Source organism: Colletotrichum higginsianum, chromosome 4, assembly GCF_001672515.1.
Source record: "Colletotrichum higginsianum IMI 349063 chromosome 4, whole genome shotgun sequence".
NCBI lineage: Eukaryota > Fungi > Ascomycota > Sordariomycetes > Glomerellales > Glomerellaceae > Colletotrichum > Colletotrichum higginsianum.
This window is the reverse complement of record NC_030957.1, coordinates 1,154,206-1,176,464: the sequence shown is the minus strand read 5'-3', so window position 1 is coordinate 1,176,464 and position 22,259 is coordinate 1,154,206. Positions and strand designations below refer to the sequence as shown.

General features: G+C 56.0%; 4 protein-coding genes across 4 annotated transcripts; 1 reads left to right on the top strand and 3 right to left on the bottom strand.

Moving 5' to 3' along the window:
- Nucleotides 1-47: 47 nt before the first annotated feature.
- Nucleotides 48-1,374, top strand: CH63R_05671 (Beta-flanking protein; the record flags this gene model as incomplete). Its single annotated transcript, XM_018300646.1, has 5 exons — nt 48-141; nt 270-293; nt 459-805; nt 832-1,047; nt 1,216-1,374. The coding sequence occupies 5 exons, from the start codon at nt 48-50 to the stop codon at nt 1,372-1,374; spliced, it is 840 nt and encodes a 279-aa protein (XP_018158496.1).
- A 270-nt stretch (nt 1,375-1,644) lies between these two features.
- On the bottom strand, nt 1,645-3,877 carry CH63R_05670 (Amidase; the record flags this gene model as incomplete). The annotated part of the gene is made up of 5 exons (XM_018300645.1): nt 1,645-2,730; nt 2,864-2,880; nt 2,953-3,469; nt 3,557-3,659; nt 3,747-3,877. The coding sequence occupies 5 exons, from the start codon at nt 3,875-3,877 to the stop codon at nt 1,645-1,647; spliced, it is 1,854 nt and encodes a 617-aa protein (XP_018158495.1).
- Nucleotides 3,878-6,925: 3,048 nt separating this feature from the next.
- On the bottom strand, nt 6,926-8,365 carry CH63R_05669 (uncharacterized protein; the record flags this gene model as incomplete). The annotated part of the gene is made up of 1 exon (XM_018300644.1): nt 6,926-8,365. The coding sequence occupies one exon, from the start codon at nt 8,363-8,365 to the stop codon at nt 6,926-6,928; it is 1,440 nt and encodes a 479-aa protein (XP_018158494.1).
- Nucleotides 8,366-16,074: 7,709 nt separating this feature from the next.
- On the bottom strand, nt 16,075-16,341 carry CH63R_05668 (uncharacterized protein; the record flags this gene model as incomplete). Its single annotated transcript, XM_018300643.1, has 1 exon — nt 16,075-16,341. The coding sequence occupies one exon, from the start codon at nt 16,339-16,341 to the stop codon at nt 16,075-16,077; it is 267 nt and encodes an 88-aa protein (XP_018158493.1).
- Nucleotides 16,342-22,259: the final 5,918 nt, after the last annotated feature.

Here is a 22,259-nt window from a genome sequence, read left to right as displayed (position 1 = left end):
CAATTTACCCGTCTCCATCTCCTTAGTAAAAACTTCGGGCCTTTGCAATGGATAATCTCATCAACGTCGCCCAGCAAAAAGCGCAGGAGTACCTCAACAAGGACGACGACGACAACAAAACCAAGCCGCAGCAGGGCTATGGTATGTTCTGAACAAGCTTTCCTTTCCTCCCAAACTACCCCGCCATCCCCTCCCACTACCCCGCGCGCCCCTGATTCAGTGACTTATCGAAGCTCCGACTGACGTGTCTTTGGTCATAAAACGTGTAGGCCAGCATCTTCCCAGTGGCGAAAGTAAGTTTTTGGATACCCCGAATCAAACGAACCTTTTCTTTCCTCATTTCCCCATCGTCCTTTGAGGGGAGGATGTTTGTGTGCCTGATTTTGAACTCAAAGAAGGAGGGGGAGGAGGCACAACGAACGGTACGCGCTGACTTTTGGGCGGCGGTCCGCAATTAGAATCCTATGGTGGCAACTACCCGGCGGGCGGTGGAGCATTCGTCGACGACGACGATGACGATGATTACCGACATGCCGCCAACGAGGCTTCGCGTCACGCGGGATCGCACGGCGACACGGACCTATTCTCGAGCGTGCTGGGGACGTTGACGAAGAAGAAGACGCAGCTGAGGAACGAGGATATTGATGAGGACGGTATGTTGTCTTCCTTGCCGTTGCTGTCGGTTTTCGCCTACATACACTTGTCGCCATGTATTCCAAATCCCCTCATTCACAAGCCTTGCTGGAGTCTTCTTGATAGAAAGAAGGCAGAGAGAGAGAGAGAGAGAGAGAGAGAGAGAGAGTGTGTGTGTGTGTGTGTATGGGTCGACAGATTCTAACATCATCGGCACCTGCTACAGATGCAGTCAAGAAGCATAAGAAGTTTTTCGGCGATGACGATGACGACGACGACGAAAAGGCCGACGACAAAGGGCTCGGCGCTGCTGCCGCGATGCAGGCACTGAAGATGTTCTCTAGCGGCCAGACGGGCGGCCAGAAGCAGAGCCAGGGCGGCTTCGCGGGCCTCGCCATGGCCGAGGCCAGTCGGGTGAGTCGGGTAACCCCCTTTTTTTCCCTCCTTTTCCTCTTTATTTGGTTTTTTCTTTGTTTTATCTACTACATGCACACACTATTGGAGACGGTCCGATTATATAAAAAAAGGCAAAATGGCAGACTCACTACCTATGCCACAGCTAACACGGGCTCTCTCTTCCAGCTCTTCGACCAGCGCCAGTCGCAGGGCAAGGTCGCCGACGGCACGAGCAAGGAGTCGGCCATCCAGCAGGCGGGCGAAATGGCGCTTAAGATGTACTTCAAGAGCCAAGGCCAGCAGCAGGCGGGCGGCTTCATGGGCCTGGCGTCTAAATTCATGTAGGGGGCCGGGATCACGACTAGACTGAACTGAAGACGCACTGCTCTCGACTCGTTCATGGTGAGGTCTGGATTCTGAATCCAAGGTATTTGTGAAGTTGTTTCCGAACTGTCCGAAAAGGAAAAGAAGAAGAAAAAAAGACAGCATGCCGATTACGATCACTCCGCTTATTCCAAGTTACTCTCTGCTGACAATTTCTTTTTACCTTGTTCTTCTTCATCATCTCTCCACTGGCCTGCAATGATGAGAAGTCTCTTTCCCGTGTCGTTGACGCTAAATGTTCTTCTTGGCCTCGAGCCCCCCATTCTTGGTGACCTCGATCACGTCCACCCATCCTTCGGGGCGTTGCCGGCCCTCCTTGAGCAGATACGTCTCGGCGTCCCTGGCCCAGTCGAGAAGCTGTTCCTCGCAACCCCACTCGGCCATGGCCATAAGTCCGACGGGAATTTTGCCCTCGCCCTGGACGGGGTCGATGTAGCCCACCGGCGCCGTGACGGCGGGGCAGCCGCTGACGTTGGCGATGTAGACGTAGCTCATGTTGGCGATGGTCTTGTTGGCGTCCGAGACGCCGTACGCGTCGTCGCCCGGGTGCCGCGGCCAGCCGGGCATCGGCGTCGTCGGAGTGACAACAAGCATGCCCGGGTTCTCCTCGAACAAGAAGGCCATGTGCTTCATGAGCAGGTCACGCAGCTGGGCGTATTTCATATAGTCGCCGGCCGGCGTCTGTGTGCCGACGGACATGGTGATCTTGTTGGCGTGGTTGATGAGGGACTGCCACTGCTCCGGGTCCGGGTGGCGGTGCCGGGCGAGGTCCTGCATCTCAGTGACGCAGGCGGCCGAGTGCATGAGCTGGATCTCGCGGAGGTAAGGGATGCGGATGGGGACCGTGGTGTAGCCCTGGGACGCGAAGTGGTCGACGGCGCGACGGCAGACGGAGGCGACGGAGGGGTCGGCGCGGGACCACCAGGCCTCGTCAATGGCGATGATCTTCTTCTTCTGGGAGGAGGACGACGACGAGGGCGAAGACAGGGAGGGGGGCACGGACGGGGTGTAGAGGCCCTGGACGGGGTCGTCCGGGTTCGGGCGTGACATGACGCGGTAGGCGATGGTGAGATCGGCGACGGTGGCGGCGAGGGGGCCGACGACGCAGACGGATGAGTTCATGGTGCAGGCGCGGTGGTGCGAGGGCTTCAGGCCGTAGACGGAGTTGAAGGACGAGGGGATGCGGATAGAGCCACCGGCGTCGGTGCCGATGGCGATAGGGACGATGCCGGCGCCGAGGGCGGAGCCGGCGCCGGAGGAGGAGCCGCCCGGGTAGTACGACTTGTTGTGCCAGTTCGTGGGGGTTCCCCATCGGGGCTGTGGGGGGAAAACGTTAGTCCAGCACAGTGCATTTGGGGGTGTTGTTTTTCTTGTTTTCTTCTGATTTGTTCTTCTTTCTTTATGTGTATCCTACGGGTTTCTCTTGGCCGAGACAGAGACATCTACTTACGTTGCAGCCATTGGTATCTGGAAATGTCAACGGTCAGTCAGCTTGTCGTGCGTACCCTCAGAGGCAAGGGGCTAGGGACGGCAACATACCACCGCCCAACTCGTGCATGGCATTCTTGCCCAGCACGATGGCGCCGGCGGCCTCGAGCTGGCGGATCGGCCACAGCGTCTCCTCGGCGGGCTTAAACCACGGCAAGTCGGGGCGGTACTGCATGCCGTTGTGGCTGACGTAGCCCTGTACGTCAATGTCGTCCTTGACGCCGATGGGCACGCCGTCGAGGGGGCCCAGGGGCTCGCCGCGGCGCCAGCGGTCGGTGGAGGCGCGGGCGGCGTCGAGGGCAAGGTCCTCGCGGCCGTGGGAGGCGACCCAGGCGTTGGCGTAGGGCCCCGTCTCGGGAGGGGGGTGGCCCTCGGCGCGGCGGACGAGGGGCAGGAGGGACTGGACGACGTCGAGCGGGGTGGCGGCGCCGGAAGTGTAAAGCGCGTGGTAGTCGGCGCTGGAGAGGTAACGGGCGGGCTGGTCCCGAGGTGCCGGGGTGGTGAGATCCGGGCTCAGCGGGAGGGGGTCCGGGTGGGTTCCGGATTCGGAGAGGACAAGGACATCGGGCTGGTCTGGGTGTCAGTGTGTGTGTGTGTGTGTGTGTGTGTTTGTGTGTGGGGGCGGGGGCGGGCCGGAGCGGCGAGAGGACGAGACCTGGAAGCGGTATCTGTAGTCAACGAGGCCGGGGAGGTCCCTGATGGATCCGAACTTTGCGTTGCGCCAGAAGAAGCGCTGGACGGCGCCCGAGTTCGCGAGCCTGTCCTCGGCAGTCAGGAGAATGTTGAAGACACGGATACACGGATGAGGTTGCGTGGGCGAGACGACGGACGGGAGGGGTACTCACAAGGTCGAGCCCGCGATGAGAGGCCAGCCGCGGAGGACGGGATTCTGGTCCTCCTTGTCCGTCTCGGAGTGGAGCTGGGGCGGCGCCTCGCGGGCGCCGGGATAATTGGCGTATTTGCGGTTCGGGGCCATGATGGCGTGTGCAAGTGAGTGGGGGTGGGTAGGTGTTGTCCGTGAAGCCAGACGGTCTTGACTTGACACACAGAGATGCGGTTCGGTATCACGGGAAGCGGTGGAGGATACGACGACGAGCTTGGCGATTTTTGTAGCGTCGATCTGGGTCAAACAAGGTGGAATGAGGAAAGGGGAAGAGGAATATCAAGCCGGAACACTCAGATGGGGCGGGAGCTAGCTAGACGACGACTGTCATATGCCTTGCCGGGGCTCGTCGGGAGAGAGAGACTGTTGGGGAGAATGGACCCTTTGGAGGGCTTGGAGCTCGGCTCGAAAGAGGGGCGTTGAGCAGAAAAGGGCTTTAGAGTTTTAGGGGCTCTCGAGGGAAAGGGGATGGATGGGAGCAGTGTTCTTCGTTCCCCGTTGGTGTCGAGCTTTCTCACCTGGCTTGCTTCAAGTACCTAATGGACACGGAACACACGGACGGCGAAGGGGTCGTGGTTTGGAGCAGGTTGAAACGAAACGGAGAGCTTGCGAATCCAGAGACAGAGGAGGAGGGAGTGCGGGTCTCTGCACTGCACTACTTTACACTACTCTCTACACTACCTATCCCACACTAACCACGGTGGTGGGAAACGTATGAGCAGCTGCGATACCAGGGGGGGTTGCTTTGACATACATCAACCAAACACACACATTGACATAGCCGCATGCCTAGGTGTACCGTTTCCGTATAGAGATACTCACTCTCGAGGCAATGGGGTAAGAAGAAGCCGACGGAGAGCTCGGGTTAGGAGTGCCGAAAAGAGCTCGCACGCGAGTGCTTGAGTAGCCGAAGGCCCCATAGTTTGGCAGGTGAGAGACGTGGATACCTCGTCGTCGAAGCTTGACCGATGCAAGGGACGACGAGGAGAGTGGATGTCATAGCTTCTGGTGCCTCGGCATCTCTGGCGGCGCGACGGGAGGAGTTTGGTGAAGACAGTGAGGCGCATCCGTCCGCAGACCCTGCAAGACAAGACTGCATGCCCTCCGGCATTGGTGCCGAACCGGATACGCTCGACGACCATTCCGGTTCCGAGTGGTTTGTTCCACTGGCCCTGCCTGTGTCTCGTCTCATTCGCCCGCCAGGGAGCCAAGATCCAAGAAGAGCGCTCTTACTCGCTCTCCCTTTTTTCTTCTTCCTTCTTTCTGTCTTTCTGTCTTTCTGTCTTTCTGGGGGTTTTTTTTTTATCTCTTCCAGTGTACTGACGGCACAGGTCAACTTTCTGATCTTTTGTTCTCCGCCCTATTTCTTTTTTCCCTCAGTCTCCCCCGCCTATGCTTTTTCCATCTCTGGTCGCTCCCCACTCCGAGTGCTTTCGGCTCATTCAAGACGCAGGAACGGATAGCTACTGCAGGCCTGCAACCGAGCGGACGGGGATAAGCCGGAAGGGCACGGGGCGCGGGGATCTGTGTCAATGAGCGGTCTGGTTTCTTATCGGGGCGGCGGGGCGGCTGGGAGGGACCATTGTCTTTTATCGATTACAGAAGCGGGGTGAGGCGACGCTATAACACTGGATCCCTGCAGGCGTCGCAGCCGCAGTCGCGGTCGCGTCCGTCGGGGTCGCCCCACTTCACTTCACATGCGCGAAGCTCGGTCAGTCAGTCACGCGACCCGGCGCCATCAAAGTCCAACCTCCAAGGAGCCCGCGGCAACCCAAACTGACCTGACCCCGCCGAATATGTGTTGACGGTCAATGAATGCGTCGTCAAGACAGCGGCGGCACGCTCTGCAAGATGGAAAAGGCACACACCCCCCCCCCCCCCCCCCCTTGGCTTACATACCTCAGGGCCATCTCTATCCAGATAAGACAGGGGGGACGATCAAACGTGACGTCGCATCGCCGCCAACCCCGGGATTCGGATTCCACAATTCGCAGCATTCCACGATTGCACGATCGCCCAGACCAGTTTCGCGGGGATGGTGTTGGTGGTTGACGACGCTAGGGGGAGGGAGGGGCTGGCGCCAAAATATGTCAATGTTTCTTGACGCATCCTTACCCCGCCATATCCCACTACGGCGAAGCTTGGGTGAAGCTAAAACATTCCGTATGGAAACGTTTGTTTCCAGCAGAGCCTCTTCCTCAGCCATCTACTAGAACACACTGCAACTGTCACATAGAGAGGCAAGACACCGCAACCAAATCAACGTTGAGAAAAAAAGGAGTCAAATCCCATTGGTTGACTCTTGTACTTCTACAAACGGCCACGCTGTCCCTTGGGTAGCAGCTGTTCCTGGCCAGGCATACCATGCCCGTTTCGCTCGCTCTCAAAAACCGTACGCCTTCCCTGAAACCAGAATTCCGAAAACTTCTCTCAAAAGCCCGTAGGCCGAGAGAGTTCGCTCCCCAGTGTTGTGTCCAAGCCGATACCCACGGCTGCCAAGCGAGTGAATGCATTCCCCCCGTGTACTTTCCTAAGAGGGGAAGGGGGGTGGTGATAGTTGTGTGTCGTGCCAGAGAGGAAAAAGAAGATAAGGAAAATACCAAGGGGCCCAAAACGCCATGCCGATCCAAGCCTGTAAAACGAAGGAACCGGGGGGGGAAAAAACAATCCCTTTTTTCTTTTTCTTCTTTGATCATCTGCCCATGTCCGATAATTCGTTTGAATGCTGGTCATAATCGTGGGGATGGACAGCGTAAAAGGAAAAGAGGTCATGTACCCTGGCCTCTGAAAGGACATCTGGTGGTGTCGGAAAGTTGAGGCCGGGCGGATGAGGGATGGTGTGGAGGGGTTTCTTGGGGGGGAGGGGTATATCATGAAAGTGAAATACAACAGGACAAACAACCTCTTGCCTGCTTAGCGTTGTAGAAAAAGAACCCATCTTGTTCCTGCTGCATATTGTTGTGTTTACCGTTGTGAGCGGTGCTCTAGAAAATAGGCACCGCCGTGGGAGGCAAAACAAAAACAAGTGTTCTATGCAGGCAGAGAAGAACCAACTCCTTTCAGTGTAGCTGTTGAGATGAGAAAAAGAGGTCGGCAGGTCCAGTGACCAATGAGGTTGAGGACATTGGCCTTTACTTTTCTTTACTTCTTGGCCATGTTGTCGTGGAGTCGCAGAATTCTAGTCCGGAACCACAGGACAAAGCTCGTCCAGGCGCCCTGCGTCTTGCGCTTGGCAGTCAGGGAGCGGCGGGGTCCCTCGAACATGGCCTCGTCGGCAATAGGCGCTTGGCCCTGATCGGTGCTCTCGTAGTTGCGGCTGGCGAACTCGACACCGCCCTGGGCAGCTCCCATGGCCAGCTTCTCGGCATCGGAGGCCGTCTTCTTGCGGCTGATGGAGGGGCGGATCATGTCGCTGGAGCTGTTGCGGGCGCTGTGGGAGAAGCTCTGCTTGCGGGCAGCCTCCTTGGCCTCTCTTCTCATCATCATCTGCTGCTCGCGCTCGTGGCGCTGGGCCTCCCTGATGTCGGCGCGCTCTCGCTTGCGCATCTCCTCCTTGTCTCGCTTCTCGTTCTTCAGGCGCTCCTTCTCCTCCCAGCGGTGGCGTTCCTGTCGGATACGCTCTTGGTGGTAGTTGGAGTCAAGGTCGGAGCGCGAGCGCAGGCGGAAGCCCTCAAGGGAGGTGCGCAGGGGAGACATGGCGGTTACTGATGTGGAGGGAGATGCCGACGACAAAGGTGAGAGCACGGGTGCTGTGTTGGACGCAGTAAATTCCGGGATTATGCCGGACTGTTGGTTGATGTCCGAGTGGCTCGAGACGTGTACAAGCCGCGAGGAGGCAGCGTTGGAGTTTGTGCGACTGGTACTGATGCGTAATGAGGGCGGTCCGGTATGACTGTGACTGTTGATATGGATGTCGGATAAGGACGAGGTGCGACTGGCAAGCGAGGGTCGGCGCGGGTACGATGACGACGATGGGTTACTGGTAATGGGTATTGATGGGGTGGTCGCGGGATAATTGCTGCGGTGGTGTAGGTAGTGCTGGTCCAGCAGGTCGTCGTCGTCTTCTGTGATTGTCGGGGAGTAATCGCGGGGTCCTGGCACTCCGGAGTTGTTGATGTTGTTGTTGCTGCTGCTGTTGCCTTGTTCAATACTGGCCAGTGAATTGGCATACGAGAGGGGCGGCGTCGAGGTGCGCGGCGTCTGCTGGAAAGGGTGGACAAAGCTGCCGTTGCGATGGCCGCTGCCGCTGGTCGCTACACTGATGTGGGAGGTGCCGCTGGTGGAGCGGGCATGCGAGAACTTGCTCCTTCCGTTCCCGATGCTGCTGCTGTGGGAGAGTTCCGTCGCCGAAATGCTGAAGCTGACGTCCCTTCCTCCAAACGACCCTTCCCTCTCTCTCCCCAGACTCCCTCCGTAATGCCCAAACGACGTCTGCTGCTCATCCCAGCCTCGATCCAGGTCCAGCGAGTTCTTTTCCGAGTGAGATAGCTTTTTGAGGATTGGCTTCACCACTGGCTTGCTCCGCGACTTGGACACCTTCCCCGTGCCGCCAATGCCCGTCATATCTGTATACGAGGCCATCGTGGCCGACGTCCTCCTACACACGAAGCACAACAAGGCACACTGCACAGCTTTTTCCTCTTCAACTACCCCTTGGCCTCTTGTTCCACTAGACAACGGCGCACCAGACTCTGTCTCTATTTTTTCTTGTTGCAGTCGCGTGTTGTCTAGTTGGCACTTGGCGGTTTCCAGGCGTTTCTCGACCAAACTGGCGTTGGCGATGGCAGACTGCCAGACCAGAAGAGTTCCTTCACCATGCAGGCCGGGGCCGAAGTCCGCACCCCAGTCTCAGAGACGCCTCTCTTACGGACGACTACGGTGACCGGACGCGATGCATGAGACGGGGCAGCAATGAATGGAGGGACGAGACGGCGACGAAGGCGGCGGCGGCGGCGGTGGCGGCGGCGGGAATGACAACGACCACGACAACGGTTGCAGTGGGATTCGATGCCAGAGACGACGACAAAAGTATGCGTGGGTGTGTACTGTGGTAGTGACAGTGAGCCAACTTTAAATCCACAAGGACGGACAAGCGGCGGTCATATCATTCAACATACGGTGAGAGTTGGACCCAGGCGGGAGGGGGGAGCGAGATGAGCGGCGCCGGGGGGGTTATCTAATGGGCGAAATGAAAAGGTGGGAGCGACAGGCTGACGCAGCGGAATGGGCGGAGTCCCCAGGCGGATGGGATGGGATGGGACGGGATAGGATGGGCGATGGAGAAGTAGTGTGTGGCGGTCGTCTCGGCCGCCCTCACCTTGTCGCTTTCAGCAGACACTGCCCGCGCGGGACTGGTTCAGTGGCAGGCTTGCAGTCGGCTCGACCCGAGTGCGAAGGGAGCCTGTCCGACTGCACCATCGATGCCCTCTCGACCAGGTGGTGCTGCTGCTGCTGCGTCGTCGTGTTGCAAATGGCACTGCCTCCGGCGATGGAAGGCGACAACTACTACCAACCCCAGCGGAGAAACAAGATGGGGAGGGGAGAGAAAACGAGAACGGGGGAAACGAGACACAAGACACCACACCCCAAGCAGTCGTACAAGGGCCACCATCCACTGTCCGCATCGGCAAGCAGAAAACAGCGAGCAAAGCCCAGGCCACCGCCAAAGGTGCGCCGGGTATCCGCAACCCGCTTGGCTACGCCTGATTCAGCCTCATTCCTTTCTCAACTGGCATGGAGCACGTGGGGGAGACCAAGGAATGCGCCCGGAGAAGGATCGAGGACGCGGAGCACTCAGCAGGACGAGCGAGACTTTGACAGAGAAGGGGGAGGGGTTGCCCTTCTAGAGCGGAAGCAATAGTGTGGCTGGCGTCGGTCGCTTGGAACCTTTTAGCGACCGGTTTTAAGGTTATGGGATCTCAGGACAGACAGGTGACAGGGCCCAGCAGCTTGATGCCCCAAAGATTGCTTCCGGCATGTTTGGCCCAAGAAGAGCCGGTTGACAACTTTTTTCTTTCTCACTCTCTCCCTTCTCTCGCTCAAATCTCGGGCTGATTGGGTCGGGTTTGTTTACCACAAGGCGGGAGGAGCGTGTTTTGTTGACGTTGCGGCTTTTTCCCAGGGTCTGTCCCGGAACAGGCATTACTGGTGAGGTGAGAGAAAAGGCGGGCTGGCGGGCCTCAGGTGACCGAATGAGAGGCCTGGGGATGCAAGACTGGAGAAACCAAACTAATGAAAAAATATCTGGGTCCTGTTCTGTGGGGGGAGGTACTTTGACCTGGAGGAACAGACGGGGGGTTGACGTCGTGCGCCGATGGCGAAGAAGCAGGGCAAAGCGAAGCCGTGCAAACGATAGTGGGAAGGCGAGGTGACTTTGCAAGAGTTGAGAGGACTCCTACGGATACGGCTACGACAAGCGCTGCATGTTGCAGTAGAGGAGGGAGCCCGGAGGCAGTACAGCAGGCACTGGCATTGGCATTGGCATGGGCTGCATGGGCTGCCTCTGCTGATGTGCTTTTGCTTGATACTAATGCCGATGTCGCCGCCAGGCGCTGTGGCAAGAGAACGAGACCTATTCCTGACTAACTTACAGATTCATACACGGACACAGGCCTATCCGCCCAGTATCCCTCCCGTACGCTCTCCCTCCCCCCTCCTCTCTCTCTCTCTCTCGCGCGTGCAGACGACGCAGACACAGACGCAAATGCAGACGCAAGCACCCTTTGTCTGGCAGTCCCACGTTACTCTATGCCGTCGTCCAACCAAGGCCGAAGCAGCAATGGAACAACAACCAACAATCCAAGACTCTGGGAGACAGGGATGTTGAGTGTGTGGGATGGTCGAACGGTCTAAGATTGATGGGATGAGTCGGGATGGACGCTGCGCGCCTTACTTGACAGTACCGAAACGGCTTCTTGCGCACACACAGGCACAACCTTACACGACAAGCAGACGACGACGGCAGTTGGCAGGTCACCCCTTCTCGGTCTGTCCTGTCGATGACAATTTCCAGTCTATTGTGGCGAAACCGGAGAGAAGACTTTTCCCTCCAAGATTCTGTTTGCGGAGGCAAGGCACAAGAAAAGAAGCCCCCCTCCTGCCACAGCTGTCGCCGCCAACGACGAGAACAACAACGGGGGAAAAGAAGGGGGAAAAGGTCATCGGAAGAGACCAAACCAACGAGACACAGTCCGTCTGGAGACACAACTTAACCCACATCGCTGTCGAATTGAAACAACGCTGCATCAAGCCAAAAGCCTACCATCCGCCAATGGGAATACACCAAACCCTGTCCCGGCCTCATCCCCAGCCCCCCCCCCCCCCCCCCCCCTCCATAGCCTACCCACTCGCCATCTGCGGTCTATTCCTAGTTAGGCTCACGGTTTTCAAAGGATGTCATCCCCCAGCGAACGAGCGACGAATATCGACGAGGTTCCGACAAGAGAAAGGAACGGACAGTCACCGCTCGCAGACGTCAGGGATTGGATTAAATATCCATGAATTTATCTCCGGGCCGAATCCCAGGCTCGCCCACCCCCCATAATCTCGCATCCTTCGCGACGACGCATGCTTCCTCAGCTTCCCCCAATCATCGTCGTCAAATGCCTCACTGGCGCAGGAAGATAGACGCCTGCGGACTGTCTCGTGTGCTCAATCTGTCTGGCCGTTACCGTCATCGTCAGCGACAGAAAACCTCGGACAGAAAGTCAAAATTCCAGAGAGAAATCTTCTCGAGGCAAACTCAACCCATATTTGTCTCGCCAAGCATGGCGTCCCCATCATGGCAATAAACAGAGATATCAGCGAAGCGGCCCGAGGCTCGTCATCGTCATCTCAACGTCTTGAGGAGCAGCCTTTTGTCCTATGCTTTACTAGCTAGGCAATGCCTTTATCAGCCAGCATCATCGACGATCAGTCCGTCTCCGCGTCTTCCCTACCCAACCTTGTTGGCGGCGGCAGCAGCCAGAACGACAACACCAACAGATAATTCCTGCTTTGCCTCGTCCACGACTGGACACTCTCTGCTCTGACAGGCTACTCCCCCGCACCGTACCAAGTTGCAGTTTCACGAATCAAGTCTCTCGGCCAGCTCAGCGGGGTGTGGTGACAGGAGGCCCAGCTCGGCGCAGCAGCGCACCACCGCCAACCAGAGCCCATCCTGCTCGGACTCTGTGGCCCGTCTACCCCACCATCAGAACGTCTTGCAGGTTCAGGTCCGGATCCTCCTAGGAAGTACAAAAACTGGCCGCCCGGTCTCTGTGCATGAATGTTTAGTGTTGTCGTCGGAACGAGCCTCGAAAACCGGGCGGCCCTCGACTAGAGCCGTCATCGATTTCCTTCGGGGGGTTTGACGACCGGCAACGCTTATTATGCTCACCACCGGTCATTTATCGGCGGTATCCTCTTATCCGCCGCCTGGTTTGTCCCACTTCCCTCCGACTCGGACCCCTCCCCGACCACTTATGCCCATCTGAACTCAATCTTGATTTGCATCTTGAACCATGTTTCGGCCACTGCACAGATGCTGCCATTAGCCAGCGCAGACTCAGACAACCCCGGATTCGGGGTGATGAGGACTGGCCAAGGTCACTGACAATGCCCAGACTCCCTCAGCCGACATTGTGTCCCAGACTGCCAAAGCGAACCGGAAAGAGTAGGTTGCACCAACCACCACCACCAACACGGCCTTTCTCCCAAGGCTGCCCAGCAGGGACATGCTGCAAACAAGCCACAGTAGCAGCAAACACTGCAGGCCATGGCTTTTGCGACCACTCATGGGTCAGCGAGGGTCGATATCCTGCATGTTGGCGCATGTGCGAACGGGAAACGCTGCCCGCGCGCAGCACTGGGGGAGCACCAGAAATAGACCAGCCCGGTTGAGAGGAACTACTATATTCTGGCTCCTCTGCCCGTCTTCATCCCCTGTTCCTTCGGCGTTAGCCCAGCACAGCGTGTGTTGATCTCAACTCCGGTCACAGCTGACTTGTGTTCGTGCTGACTTTGAATTTGTCTTCCTGTTTTCCTGTCGTTATTATTCATTTCTCCTCTGCAGTGCGTTGAGGATCAGACCTAAAACGGTGGTGCCTTTTTGACAGCTATTTTAAATCATGGAAGGTTTGTCGGGAGTGGTCCAAACTCTGCGACGAAAGTGACACTCGGTCCACGAGCTACTAATCTCTGGCTGTTGGACGGAGAGGGAGAGAAGCGCGTACAGAATGGCTCGACCTACCGAAGATATCCGACACAATATCCATCTCGAGAGCCGATGGATGGGCCGTCGTCAGGATCGACTCGAAGCCACTGGGTATCCCTTGCTTCCGTGGTTATTGTTGTGATCGTCCTAGCTAGCCAGCAGGTATTATCAGTACTGGCCGCCGCCGGTGATGGCACCCGATCTTGACGACCCGAGTCCGGGGTGGGTTGGCTGGCATGAACAGGCTAGCTGCTCACTTTGTGTACGTCAACTTTCGAAGGGATATCCTGCTCACCAACGACGTGACGATTCACCATTCGACCAGTGCTGGAATATTTGCCCCTCGCTCCCCCGATATGCCAAAGACACAAGCCAGATGAGAGAGGGTATGTCTTGGACCTTGTGGCCTCCTGCCGGGTCGGCACAGCTCTCTCGGCAATCATAGCTCTTCCGCATCTTGATCCATTTCGAAACGCGACATCGTTTGGTTCATATGCCTTTATAACTTTACATATTTGGGACAATGCTAGACGAATCCCCTCCTTTTTGGGAGCAAATGCTGTGATATGCACTACGCCGGAGGCCACTGGACCTCCTTCGCCTTGCCGCTACCTTTAATGCCGCTGCTCCATTCAGCTTTCGTAACGCATGTTCGTCTTGGTTACTCGGACAAAGTTCGGCGACATCGATTCTGATGCCCCCATGGAGTGAGTGATCGTCGGTGTGCCGTTGCGTGAAACGGGTTGCTGGGGGCTCCCGCCTCAGGTAGATGCCGGCATCACCATCTTACACACACACATGGCTAGCCGTCGAGCGAGTCGGCCTGGATGGCTTTTACTAATCTGGAACATATGTCTCCGGGCTAGGGTTTTGGTATGCTATGCCATGCGGAGTCGAACGTGGCAAGTCATCGACGGGGGCGCCTACGATGCCGGCTTGACTACAGCTCTTTTTCGGAAACGTGCCGTTTGGTCCGTGGACCATGGCAACATTGCATACATGCGGAACCTGTTCGGTAGACTTCGTGGTTCATGCATAGAGCATCAAACGTGTGAGAGACGAAGGGGAACCCCGACTGGTTACTGCTTCTGCTTCGATTCTGTATCTCCCAGTGTTGGATTATGCGGACTTGTGTTTTCCCTACGCTGATCTCAGACTATCAATACTAGTATCTCGCGTGTTAACATCACGGGCTGCTTCCCTGTATACAACAAGAGTTCGGTTCTTACGTGTTCATCATCCGCGCTCGGGATTCATGCGATGCTGGTTCGATGGTTCTGGAGTTACGGACATATGCCTAGCCATTGAGGGAGCATGTGTATGTCCTTGACCAAAAGCCGTGTTAGTCACGAATCTTGACAATACCCCGCCTCCGTTCGGACGGTGCCGGCACGTAACCGGTGTGTTTTCTGGATGCCGGGCCGCTGCGGTTGACGGGGAGGATACATTTGCCCCGTTGCCGTCGGCCCCTGTCTTGCGCAGCATCCACGACGCGTAACTTTCAGAGACGTGATAGGCATCCGATCCAGGGACACGCCAGAATGATAGGCTTCTTTGCCGTGCGAGGGCGTTAAAACCTGCTGTACGCCGCGCTGGCTTTCCTTCCGGCCGGGTCCCCAAGGGCTGCAAGACAGCCTACTCGCGAATCACGGAGACCGGAAACAAGCCCCCTTCCATATCTTTGAATAAGCATATACTCAGTGCTGCGCGCAGATACAAAAGAAACCAGAGTGGGTGGGGTCTTTCTGCGGCCGCTGGTCGTTTTCTTTCTTCCCCTCTCCCAGAGATCACTTACGACATGTCCTGTCCGCCGCGGGCTGCCCGCTTAACCCTGGCCAACACCGGCCTGGGTCTGCTGGAAGTTGATCGGTCATCATATGCCTGCAACACGCATGCAACCGGAGTAAAGGAAAGGCGGAAAGGCGGGGGGCGGCTACTCCGGGGCTCTCTTTAGACGAGGAAGGCCCAGATAGGACAGGCTACGGTAAACCCCAGGCACCTCGTCATCGTCCCTGTAACGATGACAGCCGTTCTGGTTGTCTCCGGGGACTACGCGGTGTTGCATGTTACTTTGGTGTTCTTCGGAGAGGGAGTAGGGCACCTGCAAGCTTCCCTTCCGACGCGGTTTCTTGGAGCTTGCCCCGATATCTCACCTCATGCATGCAGGCAGCGAGTGACTAGTAAGAATGATGGCAGCCCGACATGAAACTTCATAGAGACTGGTGCCGTCTCGACTTTGCTGCCAAAGAAGATGAATGTGTCCCAGCTGCGAAGGATTCTTGCTGTTGTCCCCAACTTCATGGTGAGAAAACGAAATAGGGGGGGGGGGGGGGGGGTTGATCTCTTACACATCCACCCTCATATTGCCTATGCTGTGCGATTCAAGCCTTGAACTTCAACTAATGATGACGAAAAGAACAAGCCGTGAGGGGCAGGTTCGGCCCAGGAAATGTAGCCATACGCACTCGCATCCTTTTATCAAGCACTGCTGAGCTTGACAGAACGAGGCTTCATCCATCTGGTGGCATCTTGGCGACACCCGATGAGATGTCTCGACTTGAAGTTGAGGTCTCGTCACATATAAGACGAAGACAAAAGCGCGGCTAACTACGTCGGATCGTCAACGTCATTGCCGCTCCGAGCCTCACATGCTGCAGGGAGCCGCCAACCGGGAACCAATCTGAGTCGCACCTCCATCCGCAAACCTTGCATCGTCGCGGCTATCGGCAACAATGGAACATTTCCGTAACTAGCCTGAACCGCCCATCTAGACAGCAACGTGTTCGACTGCTGTGGCCCCGACCGCAGATCAAGGTCACCCGCCTCGTGTTTCGCCACCTTGTCTAGGTGAAGCCGCCGCTGCTGTCGCGTGCTGCCATCTGACACCGTACTCGTGTCGATCTCCTGGCAGAGAGCCAACGGCATGCCAGGTCCCGCACTCCTAGTCTGTTCGAGGTAATGTCTCGGCTGTGAAAGAGCCGCAATCTGTCCACACTGGTCTCCCGAGTCACTCTTGAACGCGCCACCAGCAGTCGTCCAAGGCACGCGGTGTCTGTTGGATGTCTCGTTTCTTTCGAATCTTCCAGCGAACTGTAGACTATTCTTGTCCGCTGCTGGGCAAAGTCGTCACGTTGAGACTCGAGTCCACATTGCGGTATTTATCCTTCGAAAAGTCCTGCTTCTTGACTGTCCCGATAGTATCGTCTGCAGAGTTTGCTCGAGTTGCCGGCTGCGGCCAGCCAGTCTTGACGCCAAGTGTGCTGCTCTGACAAGTCTTTTCTGTGGCAGGAGACGCTTTGCGACGACGCCCCGCGTGGACGGAACACATGATCACTCGTCCGGGGTTTCTTGCTACGCGGAGCATGGTTACTGCCACATCTCCGAGGTGAAGAAAGTATTTCCGGGTAGTCCTGAAGTATCTTCATGCTCGTCCAAGGCGCCCAGCATGCAGATCTGGACCCTTCTCCGGAGTCCACGACATGTCGCCTGTCACTCCAGACCCAATGTGGAAAGGACGTCGAAGATTCGGGGGATATTGACCGAGGGCTTTACCAGTGACCATCGTGAGCGCCAGTCTCGGCTGTGGGGAGGGTGGCGAGTTTGGAAATGTCCCGCGATGATCATGAGTGCAGTCCCGAGGCGGAAAGGGCTCAAGATAGCGTGAAGAATCAAGTTAGGAAAGAGAAGAACGTCGTGTCACTTGAAGGTTATCCTCATGCTTTCGGAGGGGCCTTCCAGGTGCCCGTCTGCCTTGCCATGCTCTCGAGACACGAATCAGTTGGGTCCCATGGCTGTCAATCTCTTGGGTCGCAGGAGACGGGCCTTGGTAGACTTGGAGGCGAGCTCTCCGAATCCCGCGCGATCAATTGTGACAGAAAAAAGAGAGGCCTTTCTTGAAGGCGTGCCTCCTCTGGGGCAGAACTATCCTGTCCCTAGGCGTCTCGACTGGGACTCCAGCAGGATATTTTCGTAGTTTGTATCGCCGCCGGCTCTTGACGGTGTGCGTAAGGAGAAGTGGTTGTTTTCCCGCATTTTCCATCCCATGACGTGCTGCATTGCGTTTTTGGACATGAGACATACTCTAAGAGTCTGTGAAAGCGGGCGAGATGGCAGATGAGAAGGTCATTCTCAATACAGCCCTAGGAGCATTCATCCGATCGGCTTCAACAAGCATGCTGAATGATGGCATGTTGGTCACTCTGCATGGTGCCGAGGGCGCCTCTGAGCTAGAGAGCCTACAGCGCTAGCCAGAGACCATGATATTTCGATATGTCGACAATTTCGCCCACCCAACAGCGGTCATGGTCACTGCGCCGCTGCGTGGGCATCACCAGCAGAGAACGAATGGTCTTTGACCGCATCAAACCCCGTCTCCCTCCTTCGTGTGCATAACAGCTTCTGGTGCCCAGGTCTGCTGAGAGGGATCCTATGGCCGGCTTGCAAGAGACGGTTATAATCTCTTTAGAGCGGCAAGGACGACAGCTCATCTTCATAACTATCAAATAGACCAGGTCGCATCGACCCTTGGACCTTGCAACCTGCGAGACATGCATTAGACATTGGACAACTCATAAACACTGCGAATATGCACCTTGTGCGTTATGACACAGCAAACAACCTGAGTTCATATTGACAAAGCGGAGGAGATATATCGGCGAGACATCACTTACAGGAGGGGGTTTCTTGGCCACCGCGTGCCTACGCAGCGTCTGTGTGGTTCGCCAGGCACGGCCGGTGCTGCAATAACCACAGCATTCCTACCGGACAAACAGAATGAATGGGACTGCATAAGACTGGGAGGATGGATGCACATCATCCAAGATCAACCACGCCGGAAAGCGCCCGCCTGCTTCCCCGGGACGCACTTCCCGCACGATTTCACCCTGGCCTTCATGCGCTGTCATCAGGGCCTGGATCCATTGTAGCCCGCGTGGGTGTACGGCACCGTCCCGAAGAGGAAGTGAGGCCTGCCCGCCTTTCCATGAGAACGATACTGCGAGCGCACTCTTCGGCACCCAAGGAACTGGGGCCTGACGTACGATGACGGAGAAACACTAGCATGGGATCACATAAGCCGCGGGGGTCAGACAATGACGGAGTGAGCCAGTTGCTGCACAACAAGACTACGAAATGTCAGAGTAGGTAAGGCGATTACGAGGGCTACATGGCCCTACTTTTTGTCGTTCAACCGAGAATCAACAACTACTAAACTTGGTAAGTGGTGGAGGATAGCGAATACGAGCAACTGGTTATGGGGTTATTGACATGGAAAGTTGGTGTCGAGACGAAGCCGGAGCGATAGAAGGCTTACAAAGACTGAACAAATGACTCTTCTTTGTATGCCACTCTCCAGTGGCTTAAGACACCACAGGTATCCGAGGGTGGAAGCGGTTGGAGCGTCTCTCGACGAAGGGGGGAAGGGAGGGGCGGCGTTCTAGGCTCCTTGACTTCGCTTCTTGGCCTTGGTGCTGGCGAATGCCGGCTTGCAGCGCGTCGGTTCTGCCGGCGCAACTTGCCCGCAGTTCCGATGTTGGCAACCAAAACGGTTGGCTGCACCGTCAATATCGGTGGTGGCCAGGTTGTGGCTTTCATCCAGGTAGTATATCGTACTCCATTGTGCAGGGACCTGTCACTGTGGAGTCGACGAACAGCTGAGATGTGAGGAGTTCGTGCTAGGCGTGATCAGCCATTGGTCTTGTTGGTCGCTTCAGATCTCGATTTTCCCAGACCAAAGGGGCCTTATGAAGTAATCACTACTGAGCTTTAAGGGTGGCTCGTACAAAATCTTGAACGACTCGACCGTTGGCGGAGAGGCTGGTACGAGAAGACCATCAGCATCATGAGAATGGAACACGAGCAACCTTTCGCCTGCAACCTCACCGTCGATTCGTGACAGATCACAAAATGACAGAAGGCTGTGTTGTCTGAGTGCGGAACGGAGTCGACAGGCAATGATAGTCTGCATATTTGTGCCGCAATTCCATGCAGAGTTTTCCAGCTGGGCTCAAGCTTCGAGCCATGTCACACTCACCAGAGAGTGCGATAGTGTGTGGGCGCAGGCAATGGAGTGGACCCTGAAGAAACATCCGACGGAGTTGGCAGTAAGTGTGTCACCTCCATCCACCCTGTCTGCAACATCCACCCTCAAATCAATCTTGAGGGGCTTGTCCGTCTCCAAACGTGATTGCTCACAAAGTTTGCCCCGGCAGAAATGCCGAGCATCTTGCAATAAACTTTTGGACCGTACGTGTAGGTTCGTCAGGTAAACAACGCCTGTGAAAGTTGGCTGCAGTCGTGAAGCGTTTGTTGGGCGATTTCCAGGGTGCCCGAATAAGTAATGATGCCGTGGCGTTGACGCTCGCGCACTTGCTCGACGTTTGCCCGAGGTCTAAGGTCACTGTGTCGTCCGAACCGGACGGCGGCCGTGGCATTCTTCAAGCACGCCAGGAGGAGTATATGGATCACATCTGACGAGGCTAAAACATTCTGGGGAGATCCCTGGCAGCCTGCCCCGGAGTATCAGTCGCGATTTGCGCCCTAAATAAACCAGGGAAAGAGACGATCTTCTGCCCCGGGCACAACGTCTCCGCGAGCCTCGACCCCGAGAAGTGGGCAACAAAGGGCCTAACGGTGATGCGTGTAACAGATTGTGTGTAATGATCAGTACAGCTAGCCGTGACCCATTTGTTCACGAGGGGGAATGAAGCCGCATGGGCTTTCTCAGGATTGCCTGAGGAGCATGAAAAGACGATATGTTGACGAAACCAATGTCGAAAAAATATCGACTCTTCTTTAGCTTGCGTGTCCTGTATCAGAACCAAATCTGGCCGCTATGCGGAGAGAGATAGCGAGGCTGGGCAGGCGATCGGATGGAGGAGAGGGGGCTGAATGGTTTTATTGATGGAGGTACCCCCCTCGTCCACAACCGTGTCGCATGTCTCGACGGCGGAGGTCCTTCGGCTCGGTCTTGAGGCGTGCAGTGCAGACCGCGGGAGCGCGTTGGTGAGGAGTAATTTTGTCCCGCAATCAGCTGGAATCGCAGTTTATCCACACGGCGGGCCATGACTCGTTGTAGCCACTGAGCTCCTAGTTGTTTGCTTGTAGATTTCACACATGAGCCGTTGATCGGAGTGGCTAAATATCTGCATGGGGTATCGTTTCTTGCCGCAGGAGGGAGAAGAAGAAGGAAAAAACGCAACGATTTTCGTTGAACATCAGTGAACGCGGAGATTCACTGAGAGTAAGTCTTGCCAAACAGTAAAGACAGTGTAGACCTGAGCAAGTAAGGAGCATTGTCGCCATACATGCTCGTTTGAGACCCTTCCGTGGCTGATAGAAGTAGGCGATGGAAAGCCAAATGCTGGGACGTTGCCTCGGGTTTAATCGTGCTTCTGGAATGCAATGCATGCGGTGACTTCGTGGCTGGCATTAGACTGGCCATCACATAAGCCAAGCTGGCGCCACCAAAGGCTCGGCAGAGCGTGTGTACTGGAAGACTGGTTAGAGAGAAAGACTGAGAGAAGAAGGAACCGTGGATGGAGCCAAAGGCATTGGATGACGGAATGCCGTTGGAAACATGGTGGAATCTGATGCCAGCCAAGGCGATGTAGCTTACAAAGTAGTGCGGCAAGCCAAAGAACCCACGGCGCAATCAGGCTAACGTCGAAGTTCCCTGCGGTGGTGATCTGTTGTGGGCTTTGGCAAGTTCCAAATGGGGCCAGCTGCAGCGCGCCATGTCCTGACTCCGCACTGGTTGGTAGTGAGAGTCGGAGAACATAATTTTTGCGAATACAGCAGCTTGCTCCTGCATGGAGATGGAGGCACATCAAGGTACTTTTTTTTTGACACACGCCCGTCGAGGGAATAGAAAAGCATGGTTGGTGTTGGCAGTTGGTATTGGCATGACATAGCTTGGTCGATGCAAGCGGGCAGACGATGGAAGCAGTTCGGCGACATGGAGCGGACATTTGACTGACACGAAGTTCTCTGTAATGGCCGAGCTTGTCCAGGTCCGCCGGGGTTTCATTTCGAGGCCCATGCCGGCCAACGGCGCATGTGGACGTCGAGTTTCATTGCGCATAGGAGAGGCGACCGAGGCAGGGCAAGATCTGAAAATTGGACGAGCAACCGGCCGCTGGAGATTTAGGTACACTGTGATGTCGAAGTACTCTTGTCCTGTGTCTGTAAGTCGGACTGACGCTGTCGATTTGGCCGAGTACGTTGTCCTTGGGCGGGTCAGCATGGGCCAGCCGGTATCTGTCAATAGAATTTTTGACAAGTGACGTACAGAGGATTCGGCATTGAGATGTGATGGAGTGGCCGACATGAGCGGCGGCAGGAGGACTGAGTGACCGGGCCGACTAAGAGTGTATAATGAACGAAGGCTGATGGCGAGGTAGTTGGAGCGAGGTGCCAAGTGACGAAGAAACTCTCTGGGCAGAGATAATTTTTCGATGAGACGGGAATTTGATCGAATGTGAAGATAGGTCGAAGTGAAAGTAACAGATTTCGAGAAGGAACGGACGGAATGGACGGAAGTGAGCGAGGAGGGAAGGTGAGCTAAGGTGAGGCTTCCCTTCCTCTTCCAGGTTGATGATAGGCTTGAGGAAAAGTACCTGCCTACCTAAGGTAAGCAACAGCACCTTCTTCCTCATGTTGATAGTGGTGATGGAAGAAGGAGGAGCCGAGTCTACTCTGTACACAGCACACAACACTCATCCCATCCTCTTTCCGTATCTCTCTCATACGAGCACGACATTGTGCCCACCACAACCACAATCCAACCTCACACCCTCTAAAATCAATCAACGTCCTTAAGGCGGCATGCGGTCGAGTCAATTGCTCACTTGCCTCACGTCACATTCGCCCAAGTTTCGCCTAAGTCCAGTCGTGACTGGGGATACGCCAAGGCAAGCTCCTCTCCATCCCGTGCTAAAATAGGTAAGTACCTGAACTGAGACATGATCCAGCAAGTCGCTACAAGAGGACAACCACACATGTTTGGTGTTTCATTGTCAAGATGCACCGGCTATGGGCAACGCAACCCCTTTCTCAAAACTCACAAATAAAAGGCCCCTCTCGTACGTGGTTCGGAATAGGTACACATGCTAATGTTGATACTAAGGCAGCCCAGTCCCACCCCTCGGTCTCGACGGAGTGGCTCTCCGTCACTCCGTACCCTCCTCCAACCACGGCTTGGAATCAACTTGGTCAATAACCTTTTTTTCTACTTCTTTTTTCTTGATTTCAACATATCCTTCCGTTGCGCTGCTAGGCTTGCCT